This window comes from Lagopus muta, chromosome 1 (genome assembly GCF_023343835.1).
Source record: "Lagopus muta isolate bLagMut1 chromosome 1, bLagMut1 primary, whole genome shotgun sequence".
Lineage (NCBI taxonomy): Eukaryota > Metazoa > Chordata > Aves > Galliformes > Phasianidae > Lagopus > Lagopus muta.
The window spans coordinates 118,870,631-118,889,788 of NC_064433.1; the positions used below are offsets into that span (position 1 = coordinate 118,870,631).

Below are 19,158 nucleotides of genomic sequence, written 5' to 3' on the forward strand. Positions count from 1 at the left end.
TGCACAGGATGTTGTGCTAACTTTGACTTATAATTTCATCACAGACAGCTTTCTGTTCAGGTTGTCCAAGCTGTATTGCCCTTCCTCTTTTTTTTTTTAACGGCAGCATTTGCTCTCCTCCCTCTGTGGAATTCTGTTTTATGCATATTCACAGCAAAGGGTAAAACAGTTGAAGTGGTAGTCTTCAGTGCTGATAAGCTTCTCTGTATGTTGTTGTTTGAAGAAGAACAGGAGTTCCGTATTCTTTCTGTCTACCAGAATTCCCCTATTTTCTGCAACCCTTCTCAGTCTTCAAACCAAGCTCTTCTTCTGGGTGAAGCAGACTCTGACTGGTGGCCCTCACTTTTTTTTTTTGCTGCATCTCATCTTACAGTCTTCTTAACTTCCTCACTCAACAAGCATGCTTCTTGCAGGATTTTAGACCGTCGTGTTCTCAGATCCCCTCTGTTTTTGAGAAGATATTTACCTACCTGATAAAGATAAGAAGGAACTACAGAGTGAATCTCCAGTGTGTTGACTTCTGATTTCAAAATCTAGCTTCAGATCAAATGCTAGCTCTGACTTTGGATCCTGATTTCACAACATTAATCTTTCTGGACAGCATTGCCCTCACATTGCCTTCCAGAGCTTTCTAGAAACCTACTGTCTGTGCCCTACCCTTCTTCATTTGCAGTCCACTGGCCTTCCCTCTTTTCTCCAGTTATGTAGGGTTAGCCTAAGCAAAATCAGGAAGATTTCAATCACTTTTCCTGTTGCACTAGAAATGCACTGCATTTTGTTCTTGATAACAATACTGCCCATGATCTATGCCATGTTGCACAAAATAAATTTTATCAAACGTTTTGAAGCTTGCATGGCTGGATAGGAATCTACAGGTGTTCTTGTTAACTAGCTGCAAGACAGCTTAACCAGTAGGTTGCGTTATGTTGCCCTGGACAAACCCTTTTGTGAGCTTTGTTTTCCAAGCTGACCAAAGATGTCTAGTTTAATACTACTTCCCTTGGCGCTTGATGGCAAGTTTTTCATGCTACTGAGGTATCTTGCTTTCTCAGTAAAAGTGCATCTTAGAAGGGCAGAAGTCCAGCTACATTTGTGCTCCGTTTGTTGCTTTCTGGGTTAGAACTGGGACTGAAATGGATAGTAAGGAAAATTCAGATCATTTGGGACAGTTTTAAACAAAGCAAGTGTTGGCATCTCTACTTACACAGATTTTATCTCCTAAACTAACATCCAAAAAGGATGTTTCATTATTCTTCCTGTTGCGTCTATTGGCAGCTCTCTTCCTGCATATTCATTTTCAGCTGAGGGAGCGGCCAGCTATTTCTGTTTTGTATCTTATCTGTGGGCCTTATTTTTAGGCAAATGCCCGCATACTTATTATGTCTCCAGTGGAGACATCTCATAAGGTTGTTTTCATTTAGGAATGTCATTTTAAACAACCATTTTAAAACAACCCACAGGTTTCTGATTACTCCATAAGTTAAGCTTAAGTCAGAACACAGCTTTGGATGACTTATGCCCAAGGGGTGCTTTGATTCGCTGTATTGCATTGCATGAAGCGTTGCTCACCTTCTGAATCAAGCTTAGAGCTTTCACTTTACACACATATGCCAGGTGCTAAAATAATTTATTTTGAAAGCCATTTTGCAAGAAATTTTGTTACTTAACCAAGGCCTGGAATAGCTAAATGCTGTTGAATTAGTTTGTAGCCGCTTCTGGAGATATTTTCTCTGAAATATGCAAGAATGTCTCCTGCATAAGAAGCTGGCGTTGCCTTCACAAGCTGACATGGCTTTTTTCATCATTAGGATGCCAAGCCCCACTCAGCAGTAGCTCTAAACTCCTTTGGCATTCTGCTCATTAACCTGCTGTCAGAAATTTTTTGCTGCTGCTTACGCTGGATGAACACACAACAACGAATTACTTGTAGTTCTATTGATCGCGGCCCCTCTTCTCTCATCCGAGAGCTTTCTGCCGCTCCACAAAAAAAAAAAGCTTCTTAGATTTCTAAGGAATTTCATTTTTACTGGTTTAATTTTTCTTTCTTCCTTCACTTTCTTTTCCTTTGAAAATGCGACAGCTGAGGAACAAGGCAGATTCAATGCCTGGTTTGACAAACATTTGCCTCTCTTTCCATACACATGGACCCACAATGCTGTCAGTAATAGATATTAGATATAACGGAAGAAGATGAGACAGGATCGTTGAAACAGAAGTATTCGTGAGTAAATCTTAATTGTGTTTTCTATTGCTCGACTACTTTTGTTTTTTTCTTACCTCTTGAGGAACGGTGGCTGGCCAGAGTTCAGAGAAATCAGTGTGGTTGATATACCTAAGATGTTACTAACTAACTGCATTTAAAAGTGGCTGATTGTGAGCAATGTTAAACAAGGAACCAGAATGTGCATTTTAAGAGCTCTGAAGAGAATACAGTTAAAATTTTTAATTCAATTTCTAACTTGATGAACTTATCTTAAATGCACAGCTGCTACAATGGAAAATAACATCTGGGGAAGAACAATATTAAAAAATCGGTGAGGGAAAAAATTTTGGTTAAGAAATTTCTTCTGTTTTCTGAAGAAAGATGTATGGATTCCAAGGGACTGGGGTTGGTGGGTAGAACAATTATGTTGATTGGGGTGAAAATAAATCATTTTAAAGATTCAGATTCCCATCAACAAGTGATTTTCCACAAGTCTCACAAAAGACCACTTTTTGGTGAGTGTCAGGCAAAGAGTTCTTTTGGTGGGTGTTTGCATATCTGTTCTTTTACATGCAATAACTTGTTCCTGTACTTGGTGAGACTGAGCGTGATGGGAAAAAAAGTGTTCCAAAATGAAGAATGCGATAGTACAGCTGTAAAACTTATGAATGAATGATTGTTTCTGTTTGCTTTTATGGTCCTTGGGGAAATGGCTGGGGATGAGATGAAGCCACCAATTTCTGTATTGATGGCTTGTGTTTGTGCTGCAGTAGATGCTTGCACTGCATTGCCCATAATGCATGCTGCTAAATGGTGCAGGACACTGCTCCCCTTGTCCCTGCATGATTAATTGTGAAAGCATAAAAATTTGGGGCTGTTTGTTACATGGCAAGAACTGTTGTGGTAAGAAAAATGAATGTGCTGAAAGGAGATGACAGAATGTTTGGGTTACTAGGTTGCATTTCTTGAAAGAGTGTAACTGAGAACAAATAATTACTAATATTGAGATGGTCTGCGCCAGCCATTTGTACGTGTACAAGGGCTGCTATGAAGGTAATGTCTTCTATTTTATGATGTTGCGCCATGATGTCAGAGTGAATGGTGGTGGTACAGCAGTAGAGGTTGAATCTTCCCACCAATATCCCATTACCTTTTGTGGAATCATAGAATCATAGAATCCTTTGATTGGATTAAAAGAAGAGACCTTTACATGCCGTCTAGTCTGCAGTGAACATCCACAGCTAGATCAGGTTGCCCAGGGCCTGATGCAGCCTAGCCTTGAAAGTCTCCAGGAATAGGACATCAATCACATCTCTGGGCAACCTGTTCCAGTGCCTCACCACCATCACTGTAAATGACTTTTTCCGTATATCTAACCTAACTCTACCCTCTTCAAGCTTGAAACCATTTCCCCTTGTAATATCACGACAGATCCTGCTAAAGAGTCCATCCCTTTCTTTCCTGTATCTCCTCTTTACATACTGAAAGGCTGCTATCAGGTCACCTGTTAGCCTTCACTTCTCCAGGCTGAACAGCCCCAGCTCTCTCAGCCTGTCCTTGTAGGAGAGAGTTCCATCCCTTGGATTTTTTTTGTGGCCTTCCCCAGGATGAGATCCAACAGGTCTATGTCTATGTTTTGTTGCTTTGTGGCAGTAGACACAATGGTGTCTGACATGGAAGTGTGGATGAAGCAAAACTGTAGAACTGAGTTTCTCCATGCAGAAAAAAATTGTACCCGTTGACATTCATCAATGCATGCTGAACATTTATAGAGACCAGCAGTGGATGTGAACACAATGAGGGGTGGGTGGTACATTTATTTCATCAGTGGTGACAGCATCAGTGGGTCATCTTTACTGGTGCAGATTGAGTGCAGCATGCAGTCTCTTGTTCATTGCTGATGAAAATACATGGCTAACAGAGATGACTGTATTGGAAAGTAGTGTTTTGGAGCTGAGAATTTGCTCTATCAAATATTGTTATTGTGCTGTTTGTTGTTGTTTCCATGGAAATAAATAGGAGGCATTACTTTTGGTGTGACCTATGTTAAAATCACACTTGGTTATGAAGCAAAAATTTTTATTTAGCAATATGGAGTTTATTAACCTGTAATTACGGAGGAGTATCACAGCTTTATTCTGTGGTCGTTTTTAAAATCACATTTCCTTTTCTGTTTTTGCTTTTCTTAACTGACACTACGTAATGTTGTTAGAGACAGTTTCAACAAAATACAGGACTTTTATGGACAGCAAGCTGAAGAGAAACGCCTGATAGGCTGTATTTGTGTGGTCTCCCTTTGCTTCTGTGTGAAGAAAGGGAAGAAAGATGCTTCCTGTCTCATTTGCTGTGGTTGCCATGTATAGCTTCATCTTCTTGATCATTCAGATTGGTCACTCAGTAGCTCCACACCGCCATTCTCTAAATAGAAGGAAAGAACACATTTCCCCTTGCCTTCCTTCCCTTCCATAAAAGGCAGAAAACCCAATAAGTTTCATTTACACACTTCTTTACTGTATTAAACACAGTTGACAGTGTTTCTTTCTGACTGCCAGACCAAATCAGGAGATTCTTTGCGTAGTCTCAGGTGTGTGTCTGTGAACAGCTGACCTTTATGCGGCTTAACAGAGCTGGTCTAAGAAGAGCTCAGAGAGCCAAAGCATCATTGGCTCACACTTGGCACAGTCTTCTTTTCCCCAGTGCCATAGGATGTCTGTAGACAGAACAGTCCAGAAAACAGAACAAAAATTTAACTCATAAATAATACCTTAAAATAGAAAGCTCTGTAAAACTCACAATGTATTGCATTTTTTCCTGCCTTTTTAAGTCATTTTAAAACAATCCTTTTCCTGCTTTGAATGGAGTTAATTTTATCGCAGCTGTTTATTTTGGTTTTAACAGCTTTAGTTTACACAGCCCTTTATCATCCCCAAATCTCTTTCTGATTTAGAATCTTGGTTTGATGCCAGCACAGCTCTGTGGACGTTGGTGAATTAAGCCTGATGTTGTGGTCGCTTTTTAATCCCTGTTTGAGCTACTCTGTTTTGGTACATTTCAGAATGTTGCTCTCGAAGGGCCTGTAACTGGCGTAGCAGCAGTGTGGTATGTTTGAAATGTCTTGAGAAAGCTAATATTTCTTATATGCCCATAGAGGAAAAATGTGTGTGAAGTGTGAAATGCTTTCAGACAGTGTTGTGAGAATTTAATCTTCATGAATATTAAATTATCTCACATTTGTGAGAAGCACGAAGCAACAGAGAATCTCAGATCTCTGGATGTTTTTAAATAGCTTTATACCAGGAGACCCTTGTCTAGTACCAGCCAAAAGTTGAGAACAGCTGACTCCCGGGAATTTTAACTTGGTGATGTGACCCTCGTTCAGGTTTTGAGGAGCTCGCTGAGATGTGAGTTCTGCACTGCAGTGCTACGTTGTTTAGACAACGATAGATTGGAGCATCTTTGTTTATAGAGACAGAAATGGGAAATGACACCCAAAAAAGACTTACCTGCCTCCTGAGAAACTACGAAGATCTGGAAAAGTTTCATGATATTAGAACTGGGGGGATGGCAAGAATGTTAGTATACTAACACCGCATTGCTATTATATTCTTAGCTTTTCAGCCATCCAAATGCTGACAGAGAGTTGACAGCTGTCTAGAAAATTTGATGCTTAGTCAGGCCTCTGGCTACTTTTGTTAATGTAGCTTGCTTAGAGTAGCAAAAGTCTAGTAGGGTTATAGAGGAAATGATCTGAGTAGCCGCTTCTACCAGTCGCAGACGAGAGAGTCTTACAGTCTCTTGAATCCCTTTTTAAAAATTATTATTATTTTTTTAAGAGACTGGAAGGGATCTGTGTTGTGGAGTAAAAACAAATAGCCTTTAGAAGGCAAGAAAAGCCTTGACTTTCATTTTGCTTCTCACTCCAAATTGGAAGAATGGGGTAACCTATCTCAGGAACCTTGAGAGGAATTAAGACAAAAAGAGGATTCCCTCAGCATGTCTGTAAGAGAAAGAGCATGTTGGACTATTTCCTGTGTTGTTTCTTCATGCTACTATGGAGGTTTGCATTTTATCTAATATATTCTCAATTTTTACTGTGTATAACCCTTCTTTGCTGACACCTCTTCTTCTTTCCCTCAGCCACAAAGTGATGAGAACAAGAATAGACAAGTTCTTGGAAAAGCCAGGGCCGTTATTCTTCATTTACTTATTCATTTATTTGTTTAAAGTCCATGCGACTCCTTTATTTGAGTGAATTAAAAAGTAATAAATGGTGTCATTGTCCCAGTTAATGAAGAAGTATTATTATAACTTTGAAGAAGGGTGTCTCTGTATCTGACCACTCAAATACAGGTTGAACAGATACCACTTCAAGTCCATTCTGTCCTCCTAAGAATATATATTATCTCCTGTGTAACTTTTATTGCCTGGACTGTGAGTGGTGGCAAAGCTCATTGAGAATGAAATGACTCAAGGATTATCATCAGTTATTATTACAGATGAGTGATGCTAAGAAAGTCTGCTGTAAGCCTGAGGTGAGGTTCCTGATACAAGGTGTGTTATCACAGAAGAATGCTAACAGAAGACACCGTAATGAAAACCAAATGCTGGCCCATAAACAAAAGCCTAATTTTGTCTGAGTCCCTTGAGGTTTCTGATTTCTCTTTCATGCAGGCTTCAAAGAACTGAAAGTCCATATGACACCTGTTGAGTAACTCCCATAATTACTTCAATATTTTATTTCCATCTGCTGGTCAAGGTCTGGGTCTGGGTTTATGTCTTCTCCCAAAATTAGTGATGCAGAAAACATATTTTCAATAATTTATTTTGAAGAAATGTTTTCCATTCAGGGAGCGACTGAGAGGTCGTGTGTCCTATCAGTTAAAACCCAGTTACTTGTGGAAGGAGGTCTCTGCACTGCTATTTTGGTTCACTGAAGAGTTTCACATTTTTTTTAGTTGGGAGACTCTGGCAAGGATGAAAGAGGGAACCTTTGGCAGAGGATAATTTTCCTGTCCAAGATTGAAGATGATCTTTTGTTCAGCAGATAGAAGATGATCACTGTGAATTTTGTGTTTGAAGGGGTTACTCTCAGAAATATTAATCATTTTCCTGCTTCTGTTACTGCCCAAGTGACAACAAGGGTCGGAAATAAAAAAAAAAAAAAGCTGGTGACTTTGCCATGTTGCCTGAAGAAATTTGTATCTATCAAGCTTAATTAGTGTAACCCTGCACTTCCGAGCATTTCTGCTCAGAATGTGGTGGAATGGCTCTGTTACAGTTAGGATCCCATCACTATGGCCACCACAGTGCAGAGCTGGATTGCAGTGCACGTTTGTTTCCTTTTTCTTTTTTTTTTTTATTGTTACCTTCACGAGCCTGGAAGAGAGAATTCAACAGAATTTACCTTACTGATGGCATTTACTTACTGTTGGCTGTTTAACTTCAATGATAAAACTGTGAAATCAGCTTTGAAGTGTTTGCCCAGGAAAGATTAAAAAGTCCAAGCAAAGAAATTGAAACTCCAGCACACTTTTAAAAAGAGAGCTGTATTATTATTACTATTATTAAGAATTCTTTTAATTCCAATCCTGGACAGTTTATGGAACAAATAACTTGTACAGTACAAATCAAACATTATATATGTGTATATATTCAACAGGTAAATACAACAGCTCTGCAAGAGGCCAGCGAGCCAAAGCATCTTCAGCCTTTTTGTTTGTTTCTAAATGCAAACTTTCTCTGATTCTGCATTCATGTTTTGGGTATAGAAAACCTCGGAACAGAGCAGTATATGATAATTTTTTCTGCTTAGCATTCTTGCTAAAATTCCTGTCCTAACACAACACAGTTCTTGAATTCTTCTCCTTGCAGCACAATGCTGTTTAAACCAATTTTAACATGTGAGCTCCTTGCTTCCTTGATTGTGAATTTGTGCCTTTAGGCCTCAGGATTTGTTAAGGATTCTGTGCTTCATCAGAGTAGCATAAAGTAGACCTAGAAGAAGAATGTGTTTTACTGGCTAGTTATCTTCCTTAATAGTGAACTGCCAGGAATACAAGTCTTCCTGGAAGTAAGTTACTGCTCACCAGAAAGACAGAAAGTTCTTGCACAGAGACCAATGAATCCAAAAGCTGTGAGCCAAGCCCCACGTTATTATTATAATCATTATTACTGCGTAGAATTAGCAATTTAGTAGCATAAACTGCTGTGTTTTTCCTGGAAACTTAAGTCAATCTGCAGTGGAGGAAGGAAGGTTTGAGTGATTCTGGGGACTGTTTCAATTGGAGGAAACTTCAGTGGGTTACTTCTGCTGCCAGTTACTGCTTGACGTGACTCTGCACCATCCTGTAAAGGACTGAGACGTCACCATATGGGATCTATGGCCTCTGCTATTCAAACAGCGGAAATTTTCAGATAAGCACAGATAAATTTTCCTATTCACTGGGAGAAGTAATGCAAATCAGTATGCCAGTTTTGATTTATTATATTCCTAGAGGATTGTGTGCATGAGTGCTTTTCTTATGAGGCTGTCTGTGCTGCAGAAAGATTTAATGCTCAGCAGGGAACATATTATGCAGCTTATTTGATTGCAAATTTGTTTAAACAGCTTTTAGCTTTATATTTCCCTGTTAGGTAATGTAACTTTAGATACCAGTTGCATAATTGGCTTGATATGAGTCATGCAGATTTAAGGTACAGTACTCCTGGTCTGACTGACTGTTGGTGTTAAGTGGCTTTATAAAATAGCTGCTCTAGAACTGATTTTAACTCTTTCATTTATTGAATTATCTTGCAAATAATCTGTGTATAAGGAGGAAGGATTACCTTGATACTCTAGGAATGACTGCCTTCATGAATGAAATTCTGATGCTGAAGTGTGCATGTTTTGTGAATTGGTACAAGCTCTAACTAGCACACCAATGTGACAAACTGAAGTGCTTTTTAAAACTCCAAAACAAGCGCATGGCACAGAGAACTTCTCTACTCTGGTTCTCATTGTTTGTTTTCTTTTAGAGCTTAGTGGGAGGGCCCTGGTCACAGTCTCTTTTGAAAACAGACATCTTTGCACCTAATATTCAATCTTTTATCCCTTTTAGGTCTGAAAGATACTACAGGCTCTGAGAGTGATGGTGGTGACTCTGGCAGCACAAAATCAGAAGGAGCCAATGGAGGCACAACAATCCAACCCAAAAAGGTTAAGGGTGTTGGCTTTGGAGATATCTTCAAAGATAAACCTATAAAGCTACGGCCAAGGTCAATAGAAGTTGAAAATGACTATCTCCCAGTAGATAAGGTATGCATCATTACTTAATTCTCTCTTTGGTGTTGGTTTAAAGAAACTACCATCCTTAAATTCAAAGTTCTGTCATGGGCAAGAACTCTGTGATCATCACTCCTTAATCTTTCTGTGGACTACTTTCTGTTCTTCTTCTTTTGCCCTACCCCAGAAGGTGAGTTCCAGTGATGTTAACCGCCTGTGAGAAGTTAACTTGGCTTGAAGATTTATTCCTCTGATTGTTTTTCTGTCTAATCAGAGTGCTTTAAAATATATATATATATATATGTAAGTTTAGACAAGAGGATTGGAGAGGCTTGTGGTTTTTCAGATTTGCAATTACTTCACTGTAATAAAAAATAATTGCCAGTTGTTACATAAACTAAACAGGAAATACAGTCATTGTGTCATAGGCTTTCTAAAAAGGATATTTTGGAGAATAGCTAAATACCTCAATTAAGAGCCAGTTTGTTAATTTAAAAGGTGTTTTTAAAATCTCCCAATCATCATCTAAAGGAGATAATAAAAGGGATAATGTATTTTTTAAGGTTTATTCTATGTGCCATAAAAAGGAAGTCCTGAGATTAACACTGATTTTCATTTACTGACAGATTGAAACAGGCCATCTTTATAGAGAGCATTCTTTGTTCTCTAGCCTCAAAAACTATCACTGCATAAACCAGAAATAGAGACTAGAAATAACAATGAGATGTTTCTAATAATTAGGGAAGGTGTTGTTGTTCTTTTTCAGAGTAAATGCATTTATCATTTCAAAGTGCGTTCATTAGGGAAATAAAGCAAGAGAAGCACATTCTTGCCTAATGAAGTAACAATACAAACAACAACAACAAAAAAATTAGCAAATCCTTTCTTGAAGTGAACAACTGGATTGACATAAAGGTATTAATATCCTGAGAAGTGTTGAGAGTTTTGGACAGCCTGCAATTCTGCTATGGGCATAGTTACATGATGAATTTTGTTAGGAGGTACGATGATTTTAAGAAACTCCTAGGCAGGTGCTGTTGTTCCCTCATGCTGCAGCCTCTCAGATTCTGCCCTGTGCTTGTTCATTTGCCTGTAGAACCAGATGCTTCAGGAATTACATCTTTTAGCTCTCAAAGCTTCTGGGTTTTAACCTAGATAACGTAGGTGACCTAGTTTGTGGTCCAGCTCCTATCCCCCCTTACCTTCTAAGTTATAGTGGTATAGCAGAAAGAGAGGTCAAGCAGAAGCATGGTTGAAACTTCTGAAGTTAGTTATGCTACAAGATAACTGCTAAATATTTTACAGTAGACTGCAATTTGGATTCTATATAGTGAAGAGCCTGGATAATCTAAGGAAAAAACTTAGATTGTATTTCCATTGCTGACTTCTTCAGAGCCTGGCAGTTCTCTACTTTGTATTTCTAGGTGGACTTACTAACTCTTGCACAGGGCTAGCTAATGCGAAGAAGCAGAAGCAGCTGAGCTATGTTTAAAAGGCACCTTATCAAAGAAGTCTACCTGGGACACAAGATAGCAGTAGGCCAGGCCTGGCAGTGCTCATAGAGTGCTAGCTAAGGAGCATTCTCCTGCCAGATTCAGGGATAAAGGTAGAGAGGCAGTGAGGTCAGCTCTGCATGGAGCCATTGATGCGTCTTTTTGCAGTGTGTTTATTTGTGACCCTGGAAATCTCCAGGGGTTAAAGTGAGAATGGGCTTTGTGAGAGTTTTGTGAGGATGCTGAAATAGTTTTTCAGGAGAACACACACAAACTCAGTAACAGATTTCTTTTTTAATTTCTTTTTTTACCTCTTTTTGGGATATGTTTGTTTTCATAATTAGATGGCTGTCTGAGATCTTGTTCATACAAGCCCCATATAAGAAAAATTCCTTTTTGTATACAATGCGCTTGAAAGCAGATGGACTTCACATTACTACATACTTGGCTGTACTTAATCCTTTTCTCTGGACTCAGGACAAAAAGTTCTGCAGCTACATATTTTAATATTTTTATTTTCTGTAGCATTCTATTTTAATAACGCTTGACGTGAATTTTAAGTTCTTAATTTCCTTCTTGTAGCCATGTAAAGGAAATTTGCAGACAATCTCCTAAAATAAATACACTTAGAATTTACATGCTAATGGTATTTGTTACTGGTATGCAACAGAAATATTCACTTGTAAGGTGACTGTAGACAGAATTCAGGTGTTACTCAAAATCTAATTCTCTCAAGTCAGAATACAGGCAGAATGGAACTTTCAAATGATAAGGCTCTGTTTATTATGCCACGTGAGTTATTTCTTGTGTCTGCACTACGACCTATGTGATAGTAATAGTAAATGTGAACTAATTGAAATAAATTACGTGCCCCTTAAACTCTGGACTCCATTGTTATAGTATGAAGTGTTCACAAAATATTTACAAAGTTCCCTTTGTTCACTGAAGGGAAATTGCTCTGCTTTATGCTTATTATCTGCTATATTACAATGAGAAATCTTACCTTTGTTTCTCCTAGGGCCAGATAAGCTGTGTAAGTCTGTAAGTTCATTGCCCAGCCAAAAATTGAACCTAGAGTATTCAGAAAATTTCTAAATTTTTTCATCCTACCCATAGACATTCCTTCCTCTGTCTTTACATTTCTCCTAAAGTTGGCATGGCTAGTGGAAAATAATATCTTCATCTTTGTAAGTACAATTGGTTATTCATATTCAAGTATATAGGTAAGTAAAAAAAAGATGTTGCTGTTGTTCGTCTTTTTCCTGGGTAGGGTCAGATTGGTTAACCTTTGAACTGGCTTGTTGAGAGGCTTGAGAACTGTTGCCTTTGCTTACTCAGAGCACCAACACCTGATTCACTGACGAAATACTAGATTCTAACTGTGAAACATTAACTTCTCTAAATACTTTTCTTCTGGCTGCAAGAAATTCCTCCCTTCTCACTTCAGTGTTCTTTGCTATTTAATGCTTGCCAAGAGAGAGAATCCCACCTTGTTTATAGTGCCAAGAAAGGTCATATTTGGCACAAGGGCTCTGCATACGGGGGTCGAAAATGTTGTGATTCATGATGCAGAGTTTTCAATGTAGTGCTTAAAGGGATTTTTGTCCTGGTGTGTATCTTGCTCATTTGCATGAAGTAGCCTCAGTTTTCCAATAACTTGTAATCTTTATAAGAGTCAGAAACAACACTTTTCTCAATTCCTTCATTTTTTAAAATTTTCTGAAGTGTGAAGATCTTCGCATTCTTTGTAGTGGTTCTCCTCTATATTATTTTTGATGGAACATTTTGTATGTCTGTAGTGATACTCTAACCTTTCTGATTTAAAATATTTCCTAACAACTGTTGAACTTTTTAAATATTGGGAAATTATAGTAAGGATTGTATAATGTGGGGTTATTTATAACAAGGTAATTCCCACAGAAGATGTTGGTTCCATTTACACAATAAATGTCTTGGTCTCATTTTGTTGGCATTATTACATTCTGTTCTGTCATGTTTTTCTATGTTATGAACCATAAGTTTAGATCATATTTCACACTAGGGTGATGTGAATTATTGTTGTGTTAAGTTGGAAGGCTTTAACACAAATATTGGCAGGAGTATGAGGACAGAAAAGATTGCTGCCAGCAAAGCAGGAAGAGATTCCATTATGCCTTGCTGTAAATCATCAGTCAGGTTGTTGTGCTCCAAGTGTTAGCCTAGTGCTAACAACATAGAACAGAGTGACCCTTGTCTTTTAGGGTCATCAGTAAACTCTCTAAGGATAAAATTTAGGAACTGTGTGAAGCCCATTGATTTTATTGGTGTGCAGAATTCATTGCTTAGCTGTTTTTTGTTCTAAAAATCATGAAAAAGTTATCCTAGGGAAATTAATAATGCAGTTGTGGTAGTTTAACATGAGCCATCAAAGCTGTTCTTTCGTGTTTTTACAGAATCAAAACACTTTTGCTGTGTAGGTTTCTTTTCTGTTTTCATTGATGAATCAATCACTGGCTGTATTTGGTTTCCAGTCAAGGTAGAATCAGATTCCTGAGGCTTGGCTCTGTCAAATTCCCATTAATGATAGGTGTGAGATAATTGACTGTGCTACATATGACTGAAACTGTAATTTGCTGACTTGAATTTCTGAAAAAAGTACAGTGTGCTTATAGGCATGTTGTGTCTCCTTAGAAAAGGTAGTGTTGCATTACACTACATTAAAGTTAAAACATGGAAGTCTTACAGACAAATAAAAGCTCCCATTTTCTCTTGCTGCTTGTGCAACTCCAAGACATTTACACAAGTGTTTGTTTACTTCTTTTTTTCTTTTCTCTTTTGTAGTAGATTGTCTAAAAGTTGTGTTTCTAGGTTGCATTTTCTTCCAGTACCTTCTATATATACTGCCATTGTTCCAGTAAGCTATCACATTTTCCTCTCCTGTATCTAAAAATAAATCCCTAGGAGTATAGGAAAATTAATTCAACCGATACATTCCTCTGTCTGAGTTAACTGTGTCAGGTTGGTTAGTGAGCTGAAATCTCAGCTGAGAGAACGAGAGGCCAAAATAGGTGAATATAAATTAAGAAGTTTTTTTTTTTCAATCTTTCTCTGAAAATTGTCCTTGCTTATGAAGAGACTATTGAGAATCTCTTGCCTTTTCCATTTGAGATATACTCATGTCATATTCATATTGCCTTTTCTTTGGTTTATATCTCCATAGTGAGCTAGCACTGGTGAATTTGAGCATAGCTGGATTTCGTTAGCAGCATTCAGTGAGGTCGCATTAGTGATTGCCACAAATGAATGTAAATTATATCCAACCAGCAAACCGGGTAATATTGCAGCCACCATCGTGATGTAATATAAAGGGTAGGCTGTCGTGGCTCTAGATCCAGCAACTAGTTAACTGCTCATTAGGGATCCTTCTCACGGCAGGATGCTACCTAGCAATTTTTATTTCTGCATGTATTTAGTGTACTGAGGAGAGGGGAAATAGAGAAGAAATAATGAAAGTAGACACAACAGCTGGAAGGGCTAGGAACTGATGCCAATTATTGAATCTACCTGTCCTCTGTGATAAGACAGAAAGCTGTAAATTCAGGGTGCCTGTAAGACCTGGGTTTCTATTCTGAGGCCGTGACGTAGGGACTCAGAGTCTGTGATAATGGGGTTTTTTTGGACACATCTTTTCCACACCCGCTATGTCAACTCCTGCCTTGCTGCCTGTACAAAACCTTTAACTTTCAGTTGTCACTTAAAAACTAAAGGTTTGACAGATGCAAGTTGGAGGCCTTGCTCTGCCTATGTTGTGCCTGATCTCAGGGGTACAAGGCTTGCACCCCCTGCACGTGCTGGTCTCGAAGATGTGGAAGCCAGTGGTCAAAATCCTGAGATAATTAAAAAATGAATGTGAGCGATGGCACCCATACTGAATATGAACACTAGTAAAAACTCCTGCTGAGGCAGAGAGTGTGCAGTGTGAATATTAAGTGTGTCTAGCAGCTTGCACTTGAAAGCACAGGTTTCTGGCGTTCGTCTATTCGGAAGCAGCCATTGGAGATGGCAGTGGTCACAGCGAGCATCAGCAGCGTGTCAGACGGTGTGTAGGAACAGGAGAAGCATTCAGCTGCTTGAGCAGTGTTTGTGTTGAGCTTTGGAGTTGCTGTCTGTATAGTTTGGCACCCCTGCCCTAACCACTTAGTTCAGTGACGCCTTGTGAGCCACCAGGTGAGAAGGTCCCAGCCTGTCTGGCAGCTGGCCCAAGAGTTCAGCTGCCCACAGCCAGACCTTGTTCCTCCACCAGCAGTGTGACCCCTCATTCTGTGAGCTCTGTGTGGAAGCACGGTTTATGTTTATTTCATTGTGCAGAAATAGCAAATGGAAAATGATGTTTGTGGAGCACTGTGGATGGTATACTTCAGCTCTTTGGAATAACGTTAGCCTTCCAGGAGTAAACAATTAAGCAATAAGAAGGGAGGGTAGGTGGCCAGTTCTTGAACTGACGGGTAGTCGGAAAGCAACCGGCCTCTTGGGGAGGCTGACTGTGACAGTACTCGGTGCAAGGGAATGGAAAAGGAAATGGAAAATTGTGTTTAAAGGGAAGAATCAATCTGATAACACTGGCTGGCAGTGAGTCTCTGCTGAGTCACCAAACTATGATACTTGAGTGAATAGTGTCTCCTGGCCTTCTGTACATATGTGCCTGGCATTTCTGGGCTAGCTTTGCTTTCATGCTTTCTCACATTGGCTTGGAGAATGCTCAAACTGCTCAACAGAGTTACCAGATACTGGTGGCAGAGTTCAGCTTTCCCACCAGTCTGCAACAGCAGTTTTTGGCACAGAAATTTAGCTATGCAGTATTTTGTGCTTCTTGTGATTTTTTAAAGAATTTATTTTAAATAAAGCATCTTCTAGACCCTAGATCAATGCAAAATAGCTGTTGCCTGTGTCACAAAACTGCAGTGTCCTTTAGTCAGAAAAGATTGATCCGTATGTAATGAATGCATCCAGCATATGCATGAAAACTGTTTTCAACTTATGGTCTAACTTGAGTAGCATCTAAAAATAGGAGTAGAGTAGTATGAAAGTATTGCTAGTACTGGAAGTTGCTCCTAAAGCTGACACAGAGAATTATGTTCTGTTCTCCCGGGGAGAGTTCTGGGCTCCTGCCAGAGGGAGCTCCCTTAGAGGCACTGGCAGGCAGCACTCCTGATTTTTCAGGAATGGTTTTGATTAGGAAATCTTAGGATTCTCTGGGAAAACAGGATGCATAGGTTTAAGCTGTTGCAATTCTATTTCGTAATAGAAACTGAGTAAAAGAATATGCATTCTACATTGCTGTGAACACAATTGTATGCTGATGACCAGCGGTTTTCTAAATCACAGGAAAGGTCTCATTTTCCGTTAAATATTATCGTTCCCAAGCTTTATATTCCCACAAACATTTCAAAAGAAGAATCATTTAAAAAAAAAAAAATCCTCCAAAAACCAACAAAGCCACTGTGATTTAATAGTTTAAAACAAAGCTGGTTTGCTGAGGTCCAGAGATATTTGATGGAGACAAAGTCTGAATTTCAGATTCAGTACAGAAAATGCTCAAGAAAGTAATAATACTGACATGCAGCTGTGGAGCTTCAGTTTACAGATTGAACTGTCTAACAAGAATTCTAAAATCTACCCAAGTAAAATCTAACTGATCCAAATTGATACAAAACATTTCAATGTGTCTAATCAGGACTTTAGGAATAAGTAATTTTATAAACAGTGTTGTCATATTTCTAGGTAAAATGAAGTTGTTTTCTTGCTTCACATGGATTATATCTGATAAAGTAACTTTGATTTTTAATTGCTGCATCTGAGTAGTTAAGTTTTTAAACTTTGACATTTAATCTTATTAGCACTCGTACTTTAAATGTTGAAGAACAAATACTGCAAAAAAAAGTGAAATAACTAATCAGAATTCAGAAATTATGTAAATCACAGAATCACAGAATGGCCAGGGTTGGAAGGGACCTCAAGGATCATGAATTTCCAACCGCCTGCCACATGCAGGGCCACCAACCTCCCTATTTAATACTAGACAAGGCTGCCCAGAGCCCCATCCAATCTGATCTTGAACACCTCCAGGGACGGGGCATCCACAACCTCTCTGGGCAGCCTGTTCCAGCACCTCACCACTCTCTCTGTAAAGAACTTCCCCCTGACATCCAACCTAAATCTCCCCTCCCTCAACTTAAAACCATTTCCCCTCATCCTGCAGTTATCTACCCTTTCAAAGAATTGATTCCCCTCCCCTCTGTAGGCTCCCTTTAGGTATTGAAAGTCTTCAGTGAAGTCACCCCCAGCCTCCTTTTCTCCATGATGACATCCATGTTTGCTGAGGTATTGAAAATATTCATGAGTGTGTACCAGATTGTCTATAACCTGTGACATTACTGAAAGTAAAATATGTACACTCATCTTCAGCTGTTTACTTAGACTCATTAGTTTGTGGATTTCTGCTTAAATGGTTTCCTTTTGTAATTTTCACTAATCAAGGCTTACTTTTAAAAGGTCATACTTGATCATGCAGCTTATATTTACTTACATTTTATAAATATATATATACACATATATATATTTAAAATGTATTATGGATTATTCTTCTCTCTAAACATAAATATCTTTTTGTGTGTGTCTTCTTGAACTGATAATGATGTATTGTAATACAACTTTAGTTTGTAACTGGAAAACAGATAACTTCAGGAGGTGGTTGGCTGGCTATGAGGCATTCAGACTTTTCTCTGAGTCATTTCTGAACCTGTTTTGCAGCACAGCGCTGGCATATAGGGTGCACTGCAAGAGATGTTGCCTTTCCTGTAACCAATCATCTTGGTCTTTTCCTATCTTTAAAATATCCTGCCTTTTTTTTTTTTTTTCCTTCCAGAGGTGTGTATTTGCATTGGTAGTTCTACTCAGGTAATTTTAATTTGCTTTCAGTTTAATCCGATCCTCTCAACCAGGTTAGGATCAAATGCACGTATCAAATCCCCAGAGGATGTCTGATTGTTTTTATTCTTTTTCAAAGACATCTTGTAGAGAAAGTTGTGTATCCAGCCTAATATTTCTCTATAGTAGCAGATTATACTGTCTATATCCCAGCTCTACAAGATACATTTTTTTTCTTGTTCTTTTTTGTGGGCACCACATTATACAATTTAATGGCCTCCTCTTTAAAATCTACATACTGTCACAGATTATCATGTCCATTCTTACACTGTTTCTCAAGATGAAGGAACCATCTTTTTGTTTTATCTATTCAGTGTATGAGTGCAGTGGCCCTTTCCTTGTCCCAGAGTTGTTTTGGCACTCCCATTATACTGTCTTTTTAGAGAATGGGTGTGTTATTTGTGGAATGTGTAGAGCATATGTATGTTTGCACATTGCAGATGTGCTTGTTTATAAATGCATCAACATTTTTCTGAAGATTACTGAATGGTTTTTAAGGTAAAAAGGAAGCATGAGTGTGTAGTACGCTGAGGCTTGCTTAAATATAAATATTTAATTTTTTCCAAATTCTCTGAGCAGCTCATGATGTGGTTGGTATCCTTCCCTGCCCTTTTCCATTCATTTTAGGTTTGAATGCTTGTGAGGAGGAAGTATTAAGGATTTAAAAGACTTTCATGGAACAGAGCATAATCTTAATGATGTTTCAGTTTCTTGATCATCTTCCTTTAAAAGACAGTGCCTGTCAGAAAAGCCTAAACAGGATTTCAACCATTCCCCCCACCCCCAGTATAGAGAAACATGTGCATTCAGAATTTGTCAGAAGCTCATTTTCCTGTAGTTATTTGCAAGATTTATTTTCTGGACTGTTCACAAGAAGTCCATACATCCTCTTTTCATGTTACCTTTCTCAGCTATCAGTCTCATGAAGCCAGGAGAGGAAACTTCTAACTCAAGTGTGAGCAGAGGTAGGAAAAGCTCCAGATTTCCTGTGAAATAAACAAGTGGAACCTTTGTTTCCCTGGGATGGCTCGAAGAGTGAGTCAGTGCTAGGGCTGGGCTCCCACCCTTGCTGGGCTGAGCTCATGCAAGGAAGGGGCAGGACTCCAGTGCTCTTCTTGGACACTCTGAGCTGCTGAAAGGCAGCTGGGCTTCACAATGGGAGAGGAGGTATTTCTTTTACAATTAGTTGGGTGTTTTTTTTTTTTCCTGTCACTATTTAAAACTCTTTTGTAATG

At 38.8% G+C, this 19,158-nt stretch overlaps 1 protein-coding gene across 5 annotated transcripts in view; it reads left to right on the forward strand.

Annotated features, from left to right (window-relative positions):
* Positions 1-19,158, forward strand: part of SH3KBP1 (SH3 domain containing kinase binding protein 1) — a 220,043-nt gene that overhangs the window by 130,032 nt on the left and 70,853 nt on the right. For 4 of the 5 annotated variants that reach the window (XM_048932215.1, XM_048932205.1, XM_048932195.1 and 1 more), the window contains one exon: positions 9,301-9,497. In XM_048932215.1, the coding sequence (XP_048788172.1) occupies positions 9,301-9,497 (197 nt within the window). Of the gene's footprint in view, positions 1-9,300; positions 9,498-19,045; positions 19,091-19,158 lie in introns of those variants that run through there. The other variant, XM_048932233.1, reaches the window with a different exon arrangement.